General features: G+C 44.1%; 1 protein-coding gene across 1 annotated transcript in view; it reads right to left on the minus strand.

Annotated features, from left to right (window-relative positions):
- Positions 1-15,355: 15,355 nt before the first annotated feature.
- Positions 15,356-21,674, minus strand: part of fgf24 (fibroblast growth factor 24) — a 131,238-nt gene continuing 124,919 nt past the window's right edge. Inside the window, exon 4 of the mRNA XM_068040678.1 lies at positions 15,356-15,622. Coding sequence (XP_067896779.1) covers positions 15,356-15,622 — 267 coding nt within the window. The remainder of the gene's footprint in view (positions 15,623-21,674) is intronic.

The following is a 21,674-nucleotide window of genomic DNA, read 5'->3' on the forward strand; positions in this document are numbered from 1 at the left end:
TGGACGGCACAGACATGATGGGCTGAAGGGCCTGTTTCTGTGCTGTATAACTCTATGACTCTATAATAATAAACGGGAGGATATTGAGAGGGGTAGAAGAAGTGAGAGACCTTAGAGTGTATGTCCACAGGTCCCTGAAGGTGGCAGGACAGGCAGCTAAGGTGGTGAAGAAGGCATATGGATTGTTTTCCTTTATTGGCCGAGGTATAGATTACAAAAGCAGGGATGTCATGCTGGAATTGTATATAACGATGGTTAGGCCACAGTTGGAGTACTGTGTACAGTTCTGGTCGCCGCATTACAGAAAGGGTATAATTGCTCTGGAGAGAGTACAAAGGAGATTTACAAGAATGTTGCCAGGGCTTGAAAGTTGCAGCTTTGAGGAAAGAAAGGCCCGGGTTGTTTTCCTTAGAACAGAGTGTTTGGAGTTCACTGCCAGGAATGGTGGTGGAGGCAGAAACCCTGAATTCTTTTAAAACGTACCTGGACATGCACCTGAAGTGCTGGAAGGTGGAATTAGATAGGCTGCTTTTTTTTTAAGTCGGCACGGACACGACGGGCTGAATGGCCTCCTTCTGTGCTGTAATTTTTCTATGGTTCTATGGGAAGATACTGATTTCTATTGCACTCTATGTAATGTCTAATTGAAGTATTTTTTAATGTATGTTTTCGAATTTTATGAATAAGATATATTTTTGGAAAAAGACTCCAATTGCTATCCTACTTGTAAACCTATCGAGGTATAAATTTGTTTGTACTTTCTGCCAATATTAATAACAACAGCTTACATTTGTAGAGTGCCTTTAATGTAATAAAATGTCTCAAGGTGCTTCACAGGAACATTATAAAGCAAATTTAGACACCTCGCCACATAAGCCGAAATCAGGGCAAAGGTTTTGAGGAGCATCTTTTTATTTTTAATTTATTTAGAGATACAGCACTGAAACAGGCCCTTCGAGTCTATGTCGACCATCAACCACCCATTTATACTAATCCTATATTCCTACCACATCCCCACATGTCCCTATATTTCCCTACCACCTACCTATACTAAGGACAATTTATAATAGCCAATTTACCTATAAACCTGCAAGTCTTTGGCATGTGGGAGGAAACCGGAGCACCCGGAGGAAACCCACACAGTCACAGGGAGAACTTGCAAACTCCACACAAGCAGTACCCAGAATTGAACCCGGGTCGCTGGAGCTGTGAGGCTGCGGTGCTAACCACTGCGCCACTGTGCTGAAAGAGACGTAGAGAGTCAGAGAAGTTTAGGGAGGAAATTTCAGACCTTAGGGCCGAGGCAGCTGAAGGAATGGCCAACAAGTTGAATTATCTTTAGTGTCCAAACCTGTATAATTTTGATTGATATCCTTGGTTGATTCAACAGTTTTGGCGAGCCAGCCAGGAGTCAGGTAAACTACCTTGAGCTTCAGACCTGGTCTGGCCATCCTCCAAGACAAAAGAATATTGATGGGGAGGAACAGGATTAATTTTACTGTTGTAGAGATGTTCAGACAATTTTCAGATACATTTTGAAATGGCACAGCAGCTTTCCCCCATCGACTGGAGCAGCTCCTGGAACTGCTCTACAATGCACCCCCTAAAGCCGGTGGTCATTCCCTTTGCACTAAACAATTAGGCCCATTTACCTGCAACAAAGACAGTCATTGACTAATGCCATTTCTCCGCCAGTCAAGAGCCAGCCTCCTCACCTTCCCCCCTTCCTAAACCTGAGCTCATCCAAAACTCTGCTGCCCGCATCTTAACTCACAACAAGTCCCATTCACCCAACACCCCTGTGCTTGCAGATCTACATTGGTTCCTGGGCCAGGAACCCAGTTGGTAGCACTCATACCTTTGAGTGAAAAGGTTGTAATTACAGGTCCCACTCCAGAGCCTTGAGCACAAAAACGAAGCTGACAATCTCAGTGCAGTACTGAGGGAGTGCTGTACTGTCAGAGGTGCTGTCTTTCAAATATGATATTGAACTGAAATGCTGTTTTCCCCCTCAGATGAACATAAAAGATCCCACACCCCTACTTCGAAGAAAGGCAGGGGAGGCTTCTGACCAACATTTATCCTTCAACCAACATCACTAAAACAGATTATCTGGTCATTATCTCATTGCAGTTTGTGGAATCCTGCTGTGCACGAATTGGCTGCTGAGTTTTCTTACAAGAGTGGCTACACTTCAAAAGTAATTCATTGGCTGTAAAACGCTTTGAGATATCCTGAGCCCATAAAAGGCACTATATAAATGCAAGTTCTTTCTCTCGTACTTCTCTCCTGTCTCATGCGTGTGCTGTGGTTCGCTGGGCAATAGCAGGCTCTGCTTCTTGCCAATAAGCCAATTGTCATTGTTTGCTTCGAATGCTCTGTCAAATCAGCACTCATCTCCCCCTCCCCCAGGCTCCTTTCTCCTGCTGCTGAACAGCACTGCGCACCTAAGGCAGGAACCCTGACAGGACATCATCCCAACTTGAACATATATTGTCGCTTCTTTTCCGTTGCTGAGTCAAAATCCTGAAACGCCTTGCCTACCAGCATTGTAGGGGTTTGATACACAACCCTCTGTCTCAAAGGTGAGAGTGGCATCAACTGAGCTAGCTGGCACTGAAACCCTCCTTGTTAATTTGACTCCAGGATATTGTTACATTGAGCAGAGGGGTGTGGAGTGCTGTTGGTGCTGGTGGTGTATTAATTACCTCCAGGAACTAGAGAGCTATGAGTGGAATGATAACAAAGATGACAGATAATTTCGGCACAGTTACTTCAAAGCTTTCGATGGTTTCTGACCTCCCTCTGTGCGTTAGACCATCACTTTAGTGCCAAGTGAATCTCATAACAACAAACCAATGCCGGTCACAGGCCTAACTTACTCATCGGTTTCTGTGTAACACAGGCACCTCCTTTTCAATCTTTGTTGAGCATTCCAGGTGGCTCAGCTGGGGGTAAATGTGCTGCTCCTTCCCTATGTCTATCAACCTCCTTTAGCCCTACAACCCTTACAAAAACTCTATGATTCACCAACTCTGGCCTCTTGTGCATCCCCAGCTCCTGTGGCCCCACCATTGGCAGCCTTGATGTATTATTGTTATCTTATCCAAAATGACTTAGGAACTACATTGTTCAAATGTATGTATATATATCTCCACGATGCCGCATCACTCACTACTGCACTACAACCTGTGTACCAAGCACACATTGTATCATTCCACCACACATAGAGAGATGTGAGAAAATCTATTCAATGCAAGCTCCAGTATCTGTGTCTGAAGTGTGATTATTTAAGAAGCTCTGGGAGCCACAAGACATAACACTTGACTTCAGCCGTTCAAGCCTAAGCTTTGGAATTACCATGCACCCCCACCCAGTCCCCAACCACACTTCTCTGTCTCTAATCCTTTAAGTCACTCCTTAAACCTATCTCTTTGACCAAGCTTTTAGTCACCTGTTCTAATATCTCCTTATGCAGCTTGGTGTCAAATTTTGTTCAATAATGTTCCTGTGAAGCGCTTTGGGACATTTTACTATGTTAAAGGGGTTGTGTAAATGCAAGTTGATGTTTTCTAGTATGATACTGGGCTGCACAGGATAGGAAACCATAGGTAACCATCTGTAGTGATGTTAATTCATCTCAATTTTGGATGGAGTAATTAAGGAGCTGCAGTGGGTCTGAGTGGCCATGGAATGGGAAATGGGGAGAAAACCACTGTATTCCTGATTGGCCTGTGCTGATCTCAACTGTATTTGGGCAGCTGGGTGAGGATAACACCAGGTGTCATCTCCCAAAACACAAAGCCCCATGAATACTCTACTAACACCTATAGACATGTGAAGGCAGGTGTTACAGCTAGGTGAGGAGCGGTCGCAAGGCTCACCTCTTGTCCTTCCTCTTATTTGGCCGCAATAGGATTTATTCTTTTTTTAACCAGTGGATGTGCTTACCACTTCAGTGTGTGTTTCACCTTTTACCTTTGTTGTGATTGTAAAAGAAACAATCGGACAGGTTTCCTTGAGTTTAAAGAAAGAGGTGAGTTTATTACACTTAAAAATCTAAACCCGATCTAAATAAAAATAATAAAATTATGCCACACATTCACTCTCACTCACATGAGAATTACACACACACACAGATTATAGTGATGAGGAATAGATTTTTAGTTGGATTAAAGTCCAGAACAAATAAAAATTAATACACAGTCCATGGGTTTGGGTGATTCTGTGGTCATCCAGCTGAAGTTGTGTTCTTCATGTCTTTGGCTTGAGAGTTGTTCTTGGGGACAGTTGAGCAGGGGGTGTCCTTCCTGGGGTCTTTGTTTTGGTTCTAGCAACCGACAGCTAGGCTTTGCATGCCTTTTGGAGAGACAGCCCTTTAGGCTTCTGCACAGATTAGGTCTCTGGCTTGTCTGTTGTCCAATGGAAACACCCAGCTTTCACAGAGATGGACAGACAGTCATATGATGGTCTCAGTGCATTCTCTGGTGCCTTCTAATGAGATTCAAGTTTAGGAATTTCAATCTCTCAGGCCTCAGGATGTCAAATGTTTACACCTGGAGGAGTTTGCATTTTCAATGTTAATGTCCCAGGATGGCTTTGAATGTCTTGCTAATGAAAGCAATCTCAGATAGTTCAATCAATAGAGCAAGACATTGTTTTGGGTACAGGCTCATCAGACATGTGTCTCCTCTTTGATGCATTGGAATGCGAAAGGTGTTTCAGATGCAAATTGCAGTGGCCATCTTGGCTGCCAGTTTTATGAAAGTTAACTGTAGGATTCCAGCTCTTTTATTCATGAAAGGTTTAATATTCCCCATTTGGCATGTTTTCTTGACACAGGTCACTTGGGCTAGTCAACAGAGAGTGACTGGCAGAGTGGGACAATGCCCAATAAGAAGCTTGACATCCAGGACAAAGCAATCCACTTGTTTGAGAGCCCATTCACCACTTTAAACATTCAGTCCCTACACCTTGGCTGTAGTGTGCTATCCACATGATGCACTGCAGCAAGGCAGCAATACTTCCTCAACAGTATTTCCCAAACCTTGAACTTCAACCACCGAGAAGGACAAGGGAAGCCTGTGCATGGGAACACCACCACCTCCAAGTCACACACCATCCTGAATTGGAAATATATCAGCCATTTATTCATTGTCATGGAGTCCAACTCCTGGAACTCACTACCTGACAGCACTGTGGGGGCTGGATTTAAGTCGCCCAGTGAAATGAGGTGGCCTCCCTGTTGGCTTGGTGGGGTGGGGGGGGCCTCCTCTGTGGGCAATCTGTGGCCCATGAAATGCCCCCAGTGGCAAACAACCCACCTCCCTTTACACCCTTTCCCCTGCAATCATTGCCCACCCTCCCCTCCCCACGCCCATTGCTGGGGCCTGCCTGACTGACCCCAGTGACCTTACCTCACTTACCACTTGTCCCAGTCTCCAACGCCGGGCCTGGTCCTAGGCGTTCTGTAGTACCAGCAGTTGCCACCGCTACTGGTGGGGCTGCCAATACTACTGAGCTACCGGCCCTCTGACTGGCCAGCAGCTCTTGGAGGTGGATCCCCGTCTTTAAAGGGGCAGGGATCCCGCCACCAGGCAGTTAATTGCCCGAGTACTGTTGAATCGTGTGGTTGGGGGACACTCCAAAAGTCCGAGGTGCCGGGAGTCCCGCTGGCGCAACCAGATCCAGCCCTTCGAGTACTTTCACCACATGGACTGCAGCAGTTCAGGAAAGTGGCTCACCACCACCTTCTCACGGGCAACTAAGGATGGACTACAAACAGTGGGCTTGCCTCTGATGCCCATATCCCAAGATTGAATTTAAAAAGGGTAAGAAAATTGAGAGGAATAAATAAAAGGACTATGTTGAAGAAAAACTTGTTTTCCATTTATGTAGAACAGTAGATTGTGCTGGCTTTAATCATATTATTTGGGTCCAATGGGATAATGGCAACGACATATTTTTCTAACTCTCCCTCCTGACACAGAAAAAAAATTGCAAACACTTTGCTCACAAAGTGGGAAGAGCAAGAAGAAAACTAATAAGAAAAGTGGATTCCTCCTGTACTCTAACCCTGACATTATATCTCTCATCTAATCTTTTGCTCCTATTCCTCCTGAAAAGATATTTCAAATACGCCTCACTCTTTGAGCAAAGGAAGTTCCTGAAACCGGGATTGATAGATTATTGTTTGGAAAGAATAATGTGTTACTGAACTAGGGCAGGTGGATGGTGTTAAGATGCACACCAACCATGATCTAACTGAATGGTGGAACAGGATTGAGGGGCTGAATAGCCTCCTGCAGTTCCTATAATTCCTGAAATCCACTTTAAAATCGGTCTTGGGGAATTGGTCGTATTGTTGCAGTAGTGAAAACAGGTGATAGCAAGTTGTACCCATTAGATTTAATGGAAAATAAGTGATGAAGAGTGTAAAGCAGGAAACTGATTCACTATCGCACGTATTTCATTACAGCCCAAAGAATCTATCACTCCTACTCTTGCTATAATTTAGGTTTGTCTGCTCTGCACCGAAATTCTTGGTTTAGCTCCATATTCCGGATTTCTGAACCACTTCTAGCTCCGTTGCACCTCCATGAAATTCATCCTTTAAGCCCTTTCTTCCCAGACAACAAAAGACCTTTGCTTCTCTCACTTTTCCTTCATAGTTCATTCTCCTTTACACTCAGGCTCAGATGTGTCACTCCTGTCTGTAGTACCATAGTGTGTTTGCTGTGGCCTGGTGACCAGAGATAAATGGGGAGAATAGGAGGCTAATGATTTTGACACTAGAGAAAGTTGTGAGGTCAAATCCCACACATGTCAAGTTTAATGTAATAAATCTGTCAATTGGTAGACGAGTATAAAAAAAAAGGAAAGGTGCTGATTGTTGTAAAAACCCAACTAGTTCATTATCATAGAATCATACTGTACATTAGGAGGCCATTCAGCCCATTATGCCTGTGCTGGCTCTGTGAAAGAGCTATACAATTAGTCCCACTCCCCTGCTCTTCCCCTACAGCCCTGCAATTTTTTTTTTCCTTTTCAACTATTTATCTAATTCCCTTTTGAAAGTTGCTATCGTATCTGCTTCCACCAACCTTTCAGACAGTGCATTCCAGATCTTAACAACCCTCTGGGGTAATAAAAATTCTCCTAATTTATCCACTGGAATTTTTGCCAATGGTCTTAATTTTTTTAAATTCAATCATGGGATGTGGATTTCGCTGGCAAGGCCAGCATTTGTTACCCATTGCTAATTGTCCTTGAGAAGGTGGTGGCAAGTAGCCTTCTTGAACTGCTGCAGTCCTTGTGGTGTCAGCACACTCCCAGTGCTGTTAGGAAGGGAGTTCAAGGATTTTGACCCAGCGACAGTGAAGGAACAGCGATATAGTTCCAAGTCAGGATGGTTCTGAAGAAGGGTCACTGACCTGAAACGTTAACTCTGCTTCTCTCTCCACAGATGCTGCCAGACCTGCTGAGTATTTCCCAGCATTTCTTGTTTTTATTTCAGGATGGTGTCTGGCTTGGAGGCAACTTTGCAGGTAGTGATGTTCCCAAGTGTCTGATGCCCTTGTTCTTCTAAGTAGAAGAGATCACAGGTTTGGAAGGTACTGCTGAAGGACACTCAATGAGTTGCTGCAGTGCATCTTGTAGATGGTACACACTGCTGCTACGCTGTGCTGGTGGTGGAGAGAGTGAATGTTTAAGGTGGTGGCTGGGTGCCAATCAAGCAAGCGCTTTGTCCTGGATGGTGTCAAGCTTCTTGAGTGTTGTTGGAGTTGCACCCATCCAGGAAAGTCGAGAGGTTTTTTTTAGTTTTAGAGATACAGCACTGAAACAGGCCCTTCAGCCCACCGAGTCTGTGCCGACCATCAACCACCCATTTATACTAATCCTACACTAATCCCATATTCCTACCACATCCCCACCTGTCCCTATATTTCCCTACCACCTACCTACACTAGGGGCAATTGCTAATGGCCAATTTACCTATTAACCTGCAAGTCTTTGGCATGTGGGAGGAAACCGGAGCACCCGGAAGAAACCCACGCAAACACAGGGAGAACTTGCAAACTCCACACAGGCAGTACCCGGAATTGAACCCGGGTCACTGGAGCTGTCAGGCTGCGGTGCTAACCACTGCGCCACTGAGTATTCCATCACACTCCTGACTTATGCCTTGTAGATGGTGGACAGGCTTTGGTGGGTCAGGAGGTGAGCTATTCGCTGCAGAAGTCCCAGTCTTTGACAGTTAAATCTGTATCCTCTAGTTACTGACCATCCTGTTAATGGAAACAGTTTCTCCATATTTATTCCATCAAAACCTCCCATAATAAATACTATAAAAATGATTTATTTTCTTTTGATGCATTCTTCTGGGAAGAATGAGAAGAAGCAATATAACCTAAATAATATAACTTTAAAGGTGGGATAGGGACAGAGATCCTTCCCTTTATTCCTTCCTTCCTCAGCTTTTTCCCTGTCTCTGTACTTCTTAGCAAGAGATAAAGCTCTAACCTCTACCAGTTCTGATGAAAGACGACAGTCCTGAAATGTTAACAGTTTCTCTCTAAACAGAAACTGCCTGACCTGCTGAGAGCTTCTAGCATTTAAAGTCATAGAGTCATTTACAGCATAGAAGGAGGCCATTCAGCCCATCAAGTTCATGCCAGCTCTCCGTGCAGCAAGTCCTGCAAGTTTATTTCCTTGAGGTGGCCATCCGATTTCCTTTTGAAGTCTCCACTTCCACCATAACATTGTGGGCAGCAAGTTTCTGTGTTTTATTATTGGCAAGTACTTCTCTGCTCTTTGAACAGTGGCCAGGGGAGCTTTTATGTTCACCAAAGAAGGCAAATCAGTTTGACATCTCATCTGAAAAACAGTACTTCTAACAATGAAGCACTCCTTTGGTATTGCGCTGGGTGTATCAGCCTAGATTCTGCGCTCAAGTCTCTGGAGCAGGGCTTGAACCTGCAACCTTCTGTCTCATAGGCAACAGTGCACCCCACTGAGGCACTGTAAGGTAGCGAAGATACACTGACCCTTATGCCGCTGCACCTCATCAACTCCAGGACAGAAAATATGGGAACAAGGACACGTGGGCTATTGAAAACAGCCCCGTCTGCCGTGAGCTGTATCAGCACAGATAGAAATCATTTAGCCGGCTGGATCAAATGGTGCAGGAATTAGGGGGGCACTTCCTTCGAGAGGCCTTCATTTGCTCATCCTTTCAGAGTCTCGTTAGGGAGAGGCCCGCATGTATGTTAAAGTGGTCACACTGACAGAATTTTGAAACACAAAAGAGGCAGATAGTTCCGCGAGATTGCACTGAAACTATGCAATGTTCTGATTGAAGGGACGATGGGGACACTTCGCTGGAGAAAATTTGACTTTGTAAGTACTGCATTCCTTGTCTCCACGGCAGTGTTACTGGGTCATAACATTCCAGACATTTGTGGACTGGGCACCCTAACTGTCTCACACCAGGAGTGATATCACCTGAGGAAGTTAATGTGTAATTGTACTTCTCATTTAACAAGTTTTTCCCCAATTCTTTCTCCCTCCCTCTCACTGTCAACCCTTCCCTGTACTTTTCCATTTGGATTAAAACAGATTAACTGGTCATTTTCACATTTGCTGTTGTGGGATCTTGCTGTGCACAAAACCAGTTGCTGCATTCCCTACAACAGTGACCATACTCCAATAAATACTTCATGGCTGTAAAATGTTTTAGGATGTCCTGCATTGGTGAAAGGCGCTGAAGAAATACATGTCTTTCTTTTTTCGAGGGAATTTCATGTATTTGGTTGAGAAAAAAGTCAACTGAGGCGAGTGGAATGAAAGATACTGTCAAAATGGAAGAAAGAGAAAAGAAATGTAGCAGAACTCTGGGAGGGTTTAGTGAAAAGAACTTGAAGGCAACTTTGCAAATAAAGGCCACTTAACATTAAATATTTGAAAATATTTGCAATGATTGACATCACCCAAGTCAGTGGCATTGCAGAACATGACTGTGTGTATATTTTCTGGAAAGTTGGAAATATTTAAGGCAGTTTCTCATTTATTTTCCCAAAAATCCCTGTCTCAATGCCACAGAGGGTCAGGATTTGTGTTAGAAATGGGATTTTTAATCGATAAGAACCCACCACAATCTCGCAAATACTGTCTCTCCTCCTGTGTAAATGTTACTGTGAAACTGATGGTTGTCACTAAAGAGTTGGAAATAGCTGTATGTTAATTTGCTGGTCTCAGTGCTGTAAATGTACTAGGCTGAACTGCTGGCTGTGTTCACTGACCTACTTTTGCTCCTGGTTGAGCACCACCTCGATTTTAAAATTTCGTGCTTGTTTTCAAATCCCTCCAAGGCCTCGCACCGCCCTTTCTCTGTAACCGCCTCTAGTCCTACAACCTTCCCAGATATTTGCAATCCTCCAATTCTGGCCTCTTGAACAGCCCCAATTTTAGTTACTCCACAATTGGCATCTGTGCCTTCGGCTGCTGAGGATATTAGCTCTGGAATTCCCTCCTTCAACCTCTCTACCTCTGTCTCCTCCTTTAAGACTTTCCTTAAAACCTGCCTCTTTAACTAAGTTTTTAATTATCTGCCCTATTTAGCTCGGTATCTCTTCTGTGATGTGCTTTGGGACATTTTAATACATTAAAGGCTTTATATAAATGCAAGTTGTTGTATATAGAGGAGTGAATAACCCAGTATATTAGGCTGTATTATAATATACAATGTGGGTGTTCTACCTAGTAACATTGTTGTATAATATATAAAGGACTGTTATACACAGTAACACATGGTGTATAAAAGAATGTGATACCCAGAAATGCTCTTATATAATATATAAAGGAACGTGTTCAAGTGGCACTATGTCGACTGCGTCAATCCCCTGGGGGCAGAGAGTGCCACGGGCTGCTGCCTGCATGGACAGTGGAATGTTTCTCATTGATAGCATTGAAGAACACTGCACGGGCCACACAGGTAGTGGCCCAGAGCACTGCCTCCCCAGGGAATTGACACAGGCTGCATAGCACTGCTTGAAGCCGTGCTACTCAAACAAATTCTCCCCCATAGTGTGTTATTATATAGTAAATGTAAACCCAGTAATGTCACAGCAAGATATATTATACAGGAGTGTTATGCCCAGTAACTCATATGTTATATATATAGGCATGTAATATCCAGTAACATGATGTGATATATATATATATATATATATATACATGAGTGTTATACCCAGTAACACATGATGTGTTATTATAATATATACAGGAGAGCTGTACTCAGTAACCATGGTGTGTTATCATATAATATACACAGGAGTGTTATACCCAGTAACACACCATGTTATATTATACATGAGTGTTATACCCAGTAACACACGGTGTGTTATACATTATATACAGCAATGTTACCCAATAACACATAGCGTGTGATATAATGCTGATCAATTTCATCCAGCATTATACAGGCACAGATGAATATAAGATATTATAAGCAGAATTCTGTGAGACATTTCAGAATCTCGGTCCACAGCCACCTAGTTGCCATAGTCTATGACAATATGGTGGAAGCAATTCTGCATTAAATTCTATTCTGCATAGGTTTGCTCTGACTATTAATGACTACTTTCTTGTTCTGTTCTGGCCAAAATGATTTTCCCACAATTTTCTAATCGGTTAAGTTTTGAATGCTGGTAATGTCCAAATCTTTATGCAGTATTAATTCCAGGATAAATAGAATCATGGTACAGATTGGCCATGAACAGTCTCTCATACCTTAACCAGCACTCCATTACTCTCCTCCCCTCCCAGCATGAAAATACTGTCCAAACAGAAGCTTGTTATGTGCAGAATATCAGACATGATGCTGTCACATTGTCTGAGTTGCAATTTGTAGGAGCTATGTATTACTTAAACAAGTAACCTTATCATTGATTTTGGTTCATGGAGACTGAACAAAAGAAAATGTCATTTGTTGGTGATTGAATTTGCAAATCAGTGGTCTTAATTATCACAATACAGGCCTGGAGCAACATAAGAACACAGGAGCAGGAGTAGCTCATTCAGCCTGTCGTGCCTGCTCCGCCACTTAATTAGATCATGGCTGATCATCTACCTCAACATCACTTTCCTGTGCTGTCCCCATATCATTAGCATCCAGATATTTATCAATTTCTGTCTTGAGCATGCTCAACGATTGAGCTTCCACAGCCCTCTGGCGTAGAGAATTCCAAAGATTCACCATCCTCTGAGTAAAGAAATTCCTCCTCATCTCAGTCTTAAATGACCTATCCCTTATTCTGAGGGTGCCAGGTTCGATTGCCAGTTTGTGCTGAATTATCTGATCTCAGTTAGGGCATTAAAATGTGGTTTATTGAGTAGCACTCTTGTCTCCATGTCAGAAGGTTCTGAATTCAACTTACACTCCAGAGACTTGTGTCTAAAATCTAGGCTGACGCTCCACATGCAGTCCGAAGAGTGCACCGTTGTGGGGTGGGGTGTGGGGGAACCTCCCAGGTAGATGCAAAAGATCTCGTGGTATTATGTGAAGAATAGCAGCAGGATTGTCCTGATCAATATTTATCCCTCAACCAAATGCTAAAAACAGGTTATCCGGCTATTTGCAGGAGCTTGCTGTGTGCAAATTGGCTGCTGCATTTCCCCCCATTACAACAATGACTACACTTCAAAAAATTCCATAGCTGTAAAGCACTTTGGGATGTCCTGATATTGTGGACGGTGCTATAGAAATGCAAGTCTTTCTTTTTCTTTTATAAGTGGCCTCACCTTGTCCTGTTAAGGGAAGGGAAATAGAAGTCAACCAACATCCCTCTTGGAAACATCACATGCTGTGAAGATTTTCACATAAACAGTGATCACTAGAGCAAGAGAGGGTTCCCAGTACTGGTTGAACTATATACCAGCATATATCACTACAATCAAGAGAGTAGAAGTTAAAATTTGAGGAAAGTTCAGTGGGACAGATGATAACCACCCACAAAGGGGATCACAACTTCTCTCAACCCACAAAGCATAAATCAACACATCATGTTTTTCCATGTAATCCTCATTTTTTAATCATGAGGCCACGTCAGTCTCAAATTTTATTTTACGTACAGATGCAATAAATAGCAATCCTTATAATAGTGATAAAAATTATTTTCATACACTTTACACTGGATATAAATGAATCAAACTGTCCCTGGAAACTATTTTCCAAGCCAAGGTTGTTGAACGATGACTGAGATGGAAAACCTGGGGATGATCTGGGCCGTTGGTTCTAATGATAGAAGCCATAGTCTAACTGTACCAGTCCAATTCCAAACCAACCAGTTCAAATCCTTTCATCATTTCTTAGCAGTCCTTAATATAGCTGCTGACCATTGCACCAGTTCACAAATAGTAACAACTCCTTTAACCCATTAGTGTCCATTTTTGATACCTCACTCAGCTAAGTCTTTTCATGCTGGCCTCACAATGATCCATGTGAATCTCTTGCCAGTAGTTCTACAATAGTACTATTTAGCATTATCATTATTTCCTCAGGCTTCTTCACTGTGTGTAAAATGGAATCAGGGCGACAGTGTGCCTAAAGGAGAACTGTATCCTTGGACTCATTCACAATTGGTCTGAGGTCTCCTGTTTGGAATGCCCTGTTTGTAGATCTGAAGATGCAGAGAAAAGAATCTTCATACTAAAGTTTTACATCTAACTACTTTTCCAGCATTTCCGTATTGGACACCTTCCCAGTATGCCCACCTCTTCATCGATCACCTTCTGAACATGACCAGAATACAGCCTGTTCTCTAGACCTCTTCCCAGGACGTCCACAGTGGAGTCTCCCCTCCGAACGGCTCAGCAATGCTTTTCACACTGTAATATTTGGGTATTTCCATAGTGGATCCTTTCCCTCTGTGGACAGCCGGCCAGTGAACCCACTGACCCCTTGCCAACACACCCATTGCAAGTGGCTCAGAAACTTGTGAATGCCTCTTGTACTTACAAGAGAGCCTTGTCAGACCAAAGGCAGTTTATGCAGCTTAAAATTATATACAGAATTGATGATCCTTTGTTTCTCGAGCTCCATAGCCTTTTCATAAAAGGGAAAGCTTGAGATCAGCTATCAATACGAACAGAAAAGAAACCTCTCAAGATAAAGGGCCGTTAACAAAACTCGAAGAGCAAGCAATATGCTCTTGCTCTTAATCCAGCCTTGACTTAACATTGATCACATTAATGCAAACAATAATAATTGAAAGGAGATAATATGACTAAATTAAAAAAATTATACATATTTTTACAGATTCTGTACAATTTGTTTTCCTGAATTAAATCTAAACGTTATCGAACACAAGGTCGTCAGAAAAGAATAGGGAATGTTTCAAGCAGCAGTAAACTAGAGGCAAAATATTCGACCAGGAGCTGTCTACTTTTTGTCATTGGGAAACCTCAGTGAAGGGTCAAGGGTCAGAGTGCAGGACAACACCGAGACTGAGAAAAGCTGGGAGAGAAGGCAAGCAGGAAGTGGTTATTAGGTGATGCCCAAGCTTGTGCTTAAAAATCCTCAAGGATAGCAGAGAGAAGGAAAGGTCGATTGTTGAAGAGAGATCAAGATTCAGCAAAACCAGCCTGAGGCAAAACTGAAGGCAGAAAGCTCATTATTGCCAATAGCCCTCTTAGTGGGTTGACAGCAATACACTATGAGGGGAATAAAGGAGGGGGAACACTCAGACTTCAGCCAGTATGTTTCAGTGTTTGTGTGATACGCAACTTGCACAGTAGCATCTCAGATTGCTTCTGACACTGCCCTTGTAACAACCAGTACGTCGCCCCAGTGCTGTGCAGTTCAAAATGCTCTCAGCAGAGCCCAAGTCAAGTTTGGGAAGGATACAATTTAGAATTGCATTACTGGGTGTTTTTCACAGTTCAAGTGAGTTCAGTGTATATATAAAAAAATGACCCGCACCCACCCTGTGTGCTTCGCTGTGGATCCTAGTGGCAGAAATTGGATACGAGCCAAATGCCATGGGGAAGAGCTTTTTTTAAATGGTTTCTGTCCAGCTTTTAAACTGCAGCCTAGCTGAAGACCAACAACAAGAGGTGTCTTTCCTTTTCGGGACGCTGATGAGAAATGGCCATTTTATAAATAACCTACACACACACACACATACACACACACACACACACAGCCACGCCCAGTTTCCCTTTAAATATAGGTCAGTTCAGAGCAGTTCCTTTCATGAGTATAAAAATAAAGTATCTTTAGTTTTCAAATAAAAACCCCAAACACAAATATTTATCCGAAGCAGCCAGCAGGCCGTTGATAAAGGTCCCTTAGGTCCTAACTGGTCTTGTGGTGACGGGCTCGCTTAGTCCTTTTAGTAACTGTAGTGTATTTGAAAGGTCTATGGTGGTCCCCTTTGTCTTTGGGGGGTCTTTTCATGAAATGGACCTCCCTCTGGTTCTGCTCAGTTTTCGACCCCTTCCTGGGCCGTCCTTTCCTGGTGAAACCCAGGTACCAGCCTTTGTACTTGGCGGACATCAAAGCTGTGTAGTTATTCTCCAGGACCTCTTCTACAAACACGCACTCCCGGTTCTTCCCATTGAACTAAAAAAGCGAAATAGAAGTGTCACTTGATAGAGCGGACAACTGAAAACAAACATGTGCCCACAAAGGCAACTAAATTATAATAAACTCTGTCCAGGCACATCGGGAGCACTGTGTTCAGTTCTGGGCACCACACCTCAGGAAGGATGTATTGACTTTGCACGGGGTGCAGTGCAGATCCACCAGAAAGATACCAGGGCTTAAATGGTTAAATTATGAGGTCAGGAAGCATAAACCTAGCTTGTACTGAGTAGAATGGGCCTATATTGTCTGGAGTTTAGAAGAGTGATATAATTAAAGCGTATTAAATAATCAGAGGGCTTGACAGGGAAGATGTTGAGGGGATGTTTCACCTGGCTGGAGAGGCTAGAACTAGGGTTCACAGTCTCGGGTAAGGGGTCAACCATTTAGGATTGTGATGAGGAGAAAATTCTTCACTCAGAGGGTTGTGAATATTTGGAACTGTCTGCCCTGGAGAGCTGAGGGGCAATAGCATAGTAGTAGGGGTAGATGATGGTATAGTGGTAATGTCACTGAACTAGCAATCTAAAGGCCCAGGCTAATGCCCTGGGGACATGGGTTAAAATCCCACCATGGCAGCTGGCGGAATTTAAATTCTATTAATTAATAAATTCAATTAAAATTCATAAAATCTGGAATTGAAAGCTAGTCTCAGTAATGGTGCCATTAAACTTTCATCGACAGTCATAAAAAAACAGATCCGGTTTGCTAATGCCCTTTTAGAGAAGGAAATCTGCCCTCCTTACCTGGTCTGGCCGACATGTGACTTCAGACCCACAGCAATGTGGTTGACTCTTAACTGCCCTCTGAAATGGCCTAACAAGCCACTCAGTTGTCAAGGGCAATTAGGGATGGACAACAAACGCTTGCCAGCAATGCGCACATCCCATGAAAGAATAAAAGATATGTTGCCAGACTAGTAATCAAGGGGCCCAGACTAATGCTCTGGCGACATGGGTTCAAATCTCCCCATGGTAGCTGGGGAGTTTGAATTCAATTAGATAATAAATCTGGAATTAAAAATTTGAGTCTCATTGATAGTAATCATGAAGCTACCGAATTGTCATAAAAATGCATCTGGTTTGTCTGGCCTACATGTGATTCCAGGCCCTAACCCTAACCCTAACCCACATCAATGTGGTTGACTCTTAATTGTCCTCTGCAATGGCCTAGCAAGCCACTCAGTTAATGGGCACTAAATGTTAGCCTTTGCCAGCAATGCTCACATCCCAAGAATGAGTTTTCTAAAAATGTGCTTCGGATATTTAGTTGATGAGTACATTCAAGACTGAGATTGCTAGATTTTAGACACTAAGTAAATCAAGGGATATGGGGATAGGGTGGAGAAGTGGAGTTGAGGTTGAGGATTAGCCATGATGCAGCAGACTCAAGGGCCCATATGGCCTACTCCTGCTTCTATTTCTTACGTATTCTCTTGCATTTAGAAGATTGAGGGGTGATCTGCTCAAGGTGTTTGAAATGATATAAGGATTCAATAAGGTAAAAAGTGAAAACTCTTTCCTCTGATGGGGGATTCAAGAACAAAGGGACGTAAAAATTAGAGCTGGGTCTTTTAGGGGTGAAATCAGGAAACAGATCTTCACATAAAATCTGGATTTCCTCACCCCCAACAGGCTATGGATGCTGCAGATCAAATTCCGCCTGATATTTTTGTTTGGTAAGGGTATGAAGGGTTATGGAACAAAGGTGGGTAGATGGAATCGAGATACAGATCAGCCATGATCTAACTGAATATTGGAACAGGCTTGAGGGTCTGAACTGCTCCTGAGATAGTGTTCATGATGGAGTTAGTAGTCGTCAGTCTATATATGCAAACTGACCCCACGTCTTCAAATGGGCGATGTCGCTAAAGACAGTATGTAGATGAGAAAGAGGAGGGCCAAGGATAGATCTTTGGAGAGCTACTGTGGTGACACTGTGGGGTGGGAAGAGAAGTCACTGCATGAGATACTCTGGCTATAATTGGTTAGTTATGATTAAAATCAGGTGCGAGTTGGACAACAGAGGAAAGGCGGTAGAGGAGGATGCTTTTACTGACCATGTACTGAAGCAGTCCGTGTAGAAATGCAGCAAGTCTTGGACAATATCCAGGCTTGGGCTGATAAGTGGCAAGTAACATTCACGCCACACGAGTGCCAGGCAATGACCATCTCAGACAAGAGAGAATCTAACCATCTCACCTTGACATTCAATGGCATTAAGATCACTGAATGCCCCACTATCCTGGGGGTCACCATGGACCAGAAACTGAACTGAATTAGCTATATAAATACCGTGGCTATAAGAGCAGGTCAGAAGCTAGGAATCCTCCAGTGAGTAACTCATCTCCTGTCTCCCCAAATCCTGTCCACCATCTACAAGGCACAAGTCAGGAGTGTGATGGAACACTCTCCACTTGCCGGGACACCATCCAGGACAAAGCAGCCCGCATGATTGGCACCCCATTCAAAACCTTCAATATTCAGGAACAAGCAGGAACAGTACCAACATTTAAGAGGCATCTGGACAGGCAGGTACTTGAATGAGCAAGGCATAGAGGGATATGCAATTAATGCAGGCAGGTGGGATTAGTATAGATAGGCATTATGGTCGGCATGGACGCGGTGGGCCGAAGGGCCTGCTTCTATGCTGTACGACTCTATGACTAACATTCACTTTCTTCACCTCCAATGCACAGTGGCAGCAGTGTGTACCATCAACAAGATGCATTTCAGCAACTCACCAAGGCTCCTTAGACAGCACCTTCCAAAGCTCTGACCTCTCCCACCTAGAAGAACAGAGGCAGCAGATGCATGGGAACACCACCACCTGCAAGTTCCCCTCCAAGCCACACTTCACCCTGACTTGGAACTATATCGCTGATCCATCACTGTCGCTGGGCTGTAATCCTGCAACTCCCACCCTAACAACACTGTGGGTGTACCTACCCCACACGGACTGCAGTGGTTCAAGAAGGCAGCTCACCACCACCTTCTCAAGGGCAATTAGGGATGGGGAATAAATGCTGGCCTGGCCAGCGACACCCACATCCCATGAATGAATAAAAAAACCATGTCAAAGGCTTGCAGAGAGGTCGAGGAGGACAAGAAACTATAATGCACTATGGGTACACTCAAAAAGAGTGTAATTTGTGATATTGGTTATTGCCATGGGAGGAACAGAAATTTGATTGTAAAGATTCAAAAATGAAAAATGGACACAGGTATTGGAGGGGACAACATGTTCAAGGACTTCGGAAAAGAAAGGGAGGTTGGAGGCTGGGTGGTAGTTCGGAAAGGCAGAAGGGTAGACCAATTTTTTTTGGGAGCGGCTGATGACAGTGTCTTTGCAAGAGAGGAAGACAGTACATAAGGGGAGGAAGCCACCTACAATATCAGTCAGCATGGGAAGGGAACTTGGGTTGTCAGTAGTTTAGTGGGAATGGGTTCAAGGGAACAGAAGGTGGACCACATTAATGAGATAATCTCAGAGAGGTAAAGGACAAGCTGGATAGAAAGCAGAAAGAGATGGTTTAGGGCTGTGGATGGGCACTTGGGGGGAGGATTAGCTTGGTGGGGGACAAGCAGCGGCTTCAGCTCAGTGATGGTGCCAGTGATAAGGAAATCCATTAGCTCCTCACACTAATCTTTTGAGCTATTGAGAGTCTGGGAGAAGGGATTCGAGGGAGTGACTGGTAGTGGAGAAAGTAGCCAAGGATTATTCTTTCTCTCCAGATTGATTCTAGAGTAGTAGCCAGGTTTGAAAAAGGGGCCCCAAGCCCAATGAAACCTAATGGTGTCAAGCCGGATCTGGCAATGGATGGCTAAGTCAGTTATGTGCCATTGTAAAGAAGGAACTTGTATTTATATAGCACCTTTCCCAATTACAGGGAGTCCCAAAGCATCTTACAGCTAATGAAGTGTTTTTGAAGTATTGTAAAATAGGAAGCACAACAGCCAATATGCACACAGCAAGCTCCCACAAACAGCACTCAGGGAATGACAAGATCATCTGTTTTAGTGATGTTGGTTGAGGAATCAATATTGGCCAGAACACCACAGAGAGAGAGACCCCCGAATCTTCTTTAAGAGTGCAATGGGACCTTTGCATTCACTCGAGAGTGCGATGGGGCTTCTGTTTAAGATCGCATCTGAAAGACATTGCCTCTGACAGTGCGACTCTCCCTCAGTATTGCACTGGAGCATCAACCTAGATTATGGCCTTCTGATTCAGAGGCGAGGGAGAGCATTGGCTGACACAAGAGTACGCTCGACTCTTGGGCCGGAATTTTACACTCCCCAGAGGAGTGAGCTGGAGCGGGGAGGAGTGGGGGCAATTTTACAAGCGGTGACAGCGGCGAGATACAGCTCGCCTGTCCCAGGCCAATCAAGGCCCTTAAGTGGCCAATTATCTGCCATTTAAAGGCCTCCTCCCACTGCCGCTGGTAGATATTATCAAAAGCGAGCGGACGACTCAGGCCCCCCATGAGGCTGCCCAGTAAACCTGGCGGCCTCCTTGTGGGCTGGTGGGGAGCCCCTCCTAATTGGGCACTCTGTGCCCCATGGAGGGCCTCCACATGGCACAAGCCATCCCCACTGCACTACATTTCCACCCCCCCCCACACCCCCTACCGACAAAGGAATCAGGGATATGGAGAGAAAGCGGGAACGGGGTCCTGAATTAGACGATCAGCTATGATCTTTTTTGAAAAGCGGAGCAGGCCTGATGGGCCGAATGGCCTACTCCTGCTCCTATTTTCTATATTTCTATATTTCTATGACCCCCCCGCCCCCCCCCCCCCCCCCACCATGCCTCACCGGGGCCTGGCCAATTGTCTCCAACGAGGCTCTACACACCTACCTTCATTCTAGGGTCTGCTGATTGACTGGCAACTGTTGGAGGTGGGTCTTCCTGCTTCAGAGGGGTTAAAGGAAGCCAGGGAGGAAATAGTGGATGCGCTGAGGATGATCTTCAAATCCTCACTAGATACAGGAGAGGTATCAGACGACTAGAGGTCTGAGAATGTTGTACCATTGTTTAAAAAGGGTGCGAGGGATAGGCCAAATAATTATAGGCCAGTCAGTCTGACCTCGGTAGTGGGTAAATAGTTAGAATCTATTCTGAGGGACAGGATAAACTGCCACTTAGAAAGGCACAGATTAATCAGGGATAGTCAGCATGGATTTGTTAAGGGAAGGTAATGTCTTACTAACTTAATCGAGTTTTTTGAGGAAATAACAAGAAGGATGGATGAGGGTAGTGCAGTGGCTGTGATCTACATGGATTTTAGTGAGGCATTTGACAAGGTCCTGCATGGCAGACTGGTACAGGGGAAGGTGGCAGGTTGGATCCAGATTTGGCTCAGGGACAGGAAACAAAGGGTAGGAGTTGACAGATGTTTTTGTGAATGGAAAGCTGATTCCAGTGGCATTCCACAGGGCTCAGTGTTGGGTCCCTTGCTGTTTGTGGTACATATACAAAGAACAAAGAAAATTACAGCACAGGAACAGGCCCTTCGGCCCTCCAAGCCTGCGCCGATCCAGATCCTCTATCTAATATTAATGATTTGGACTTAAATGTGGGAGGCCTGATTGTGAAATTTGCTGATGACACAAAAATTGGCCATGTAGATGATAGTGAAGAGGATAGCCGTAGACTCCAGAAAGATATCAGTGGTATGGTTGAGTAGGCGGAAAAGTGGCAAATGGAATTCAATCCAGATAAGTATGAGGTAATGCATTTGGGGAGGGCAAATAAAGTAAGGGAATACACAATAAATGGGAGGATATTGAGAGGGGTAGAAGAAGTGAGAGACCTTGGAGTGCATGTCCACAGGTCCCTGAAGGTGGCAGGACAGGTAGACAGAGTGGTGAAGAAGGCATATGGAATGCTTTCCTTTATTGGCCGAGGTATAGAATTCAAAAGCAGGGATGTGATGCTGGAAGTGTATTAAACGCTGGTTAGGCCACAGCTGGAGTATTGTGTACGGTTCTGGTCACCACATTACAAAAAGGACATAATTGCTCTGGAG

The sequence above is a fragment of the Heterodontus francisci genome, chromosome 1 (genome assembly GCF_036365525.1).
Source record: "Heterodontus francisci isolate sHetFra1 chromosome 1, sHetFra1.hap1, whole genome shotgun sequence".
In the NCBI taxonomy this organism is placed as follows: Eukaryota; Metazoa; Chordata; class Chondrichthyes; order Heterodontiformes; family Heterodontidae; genus Heterodontus; species Heterodontus francisci.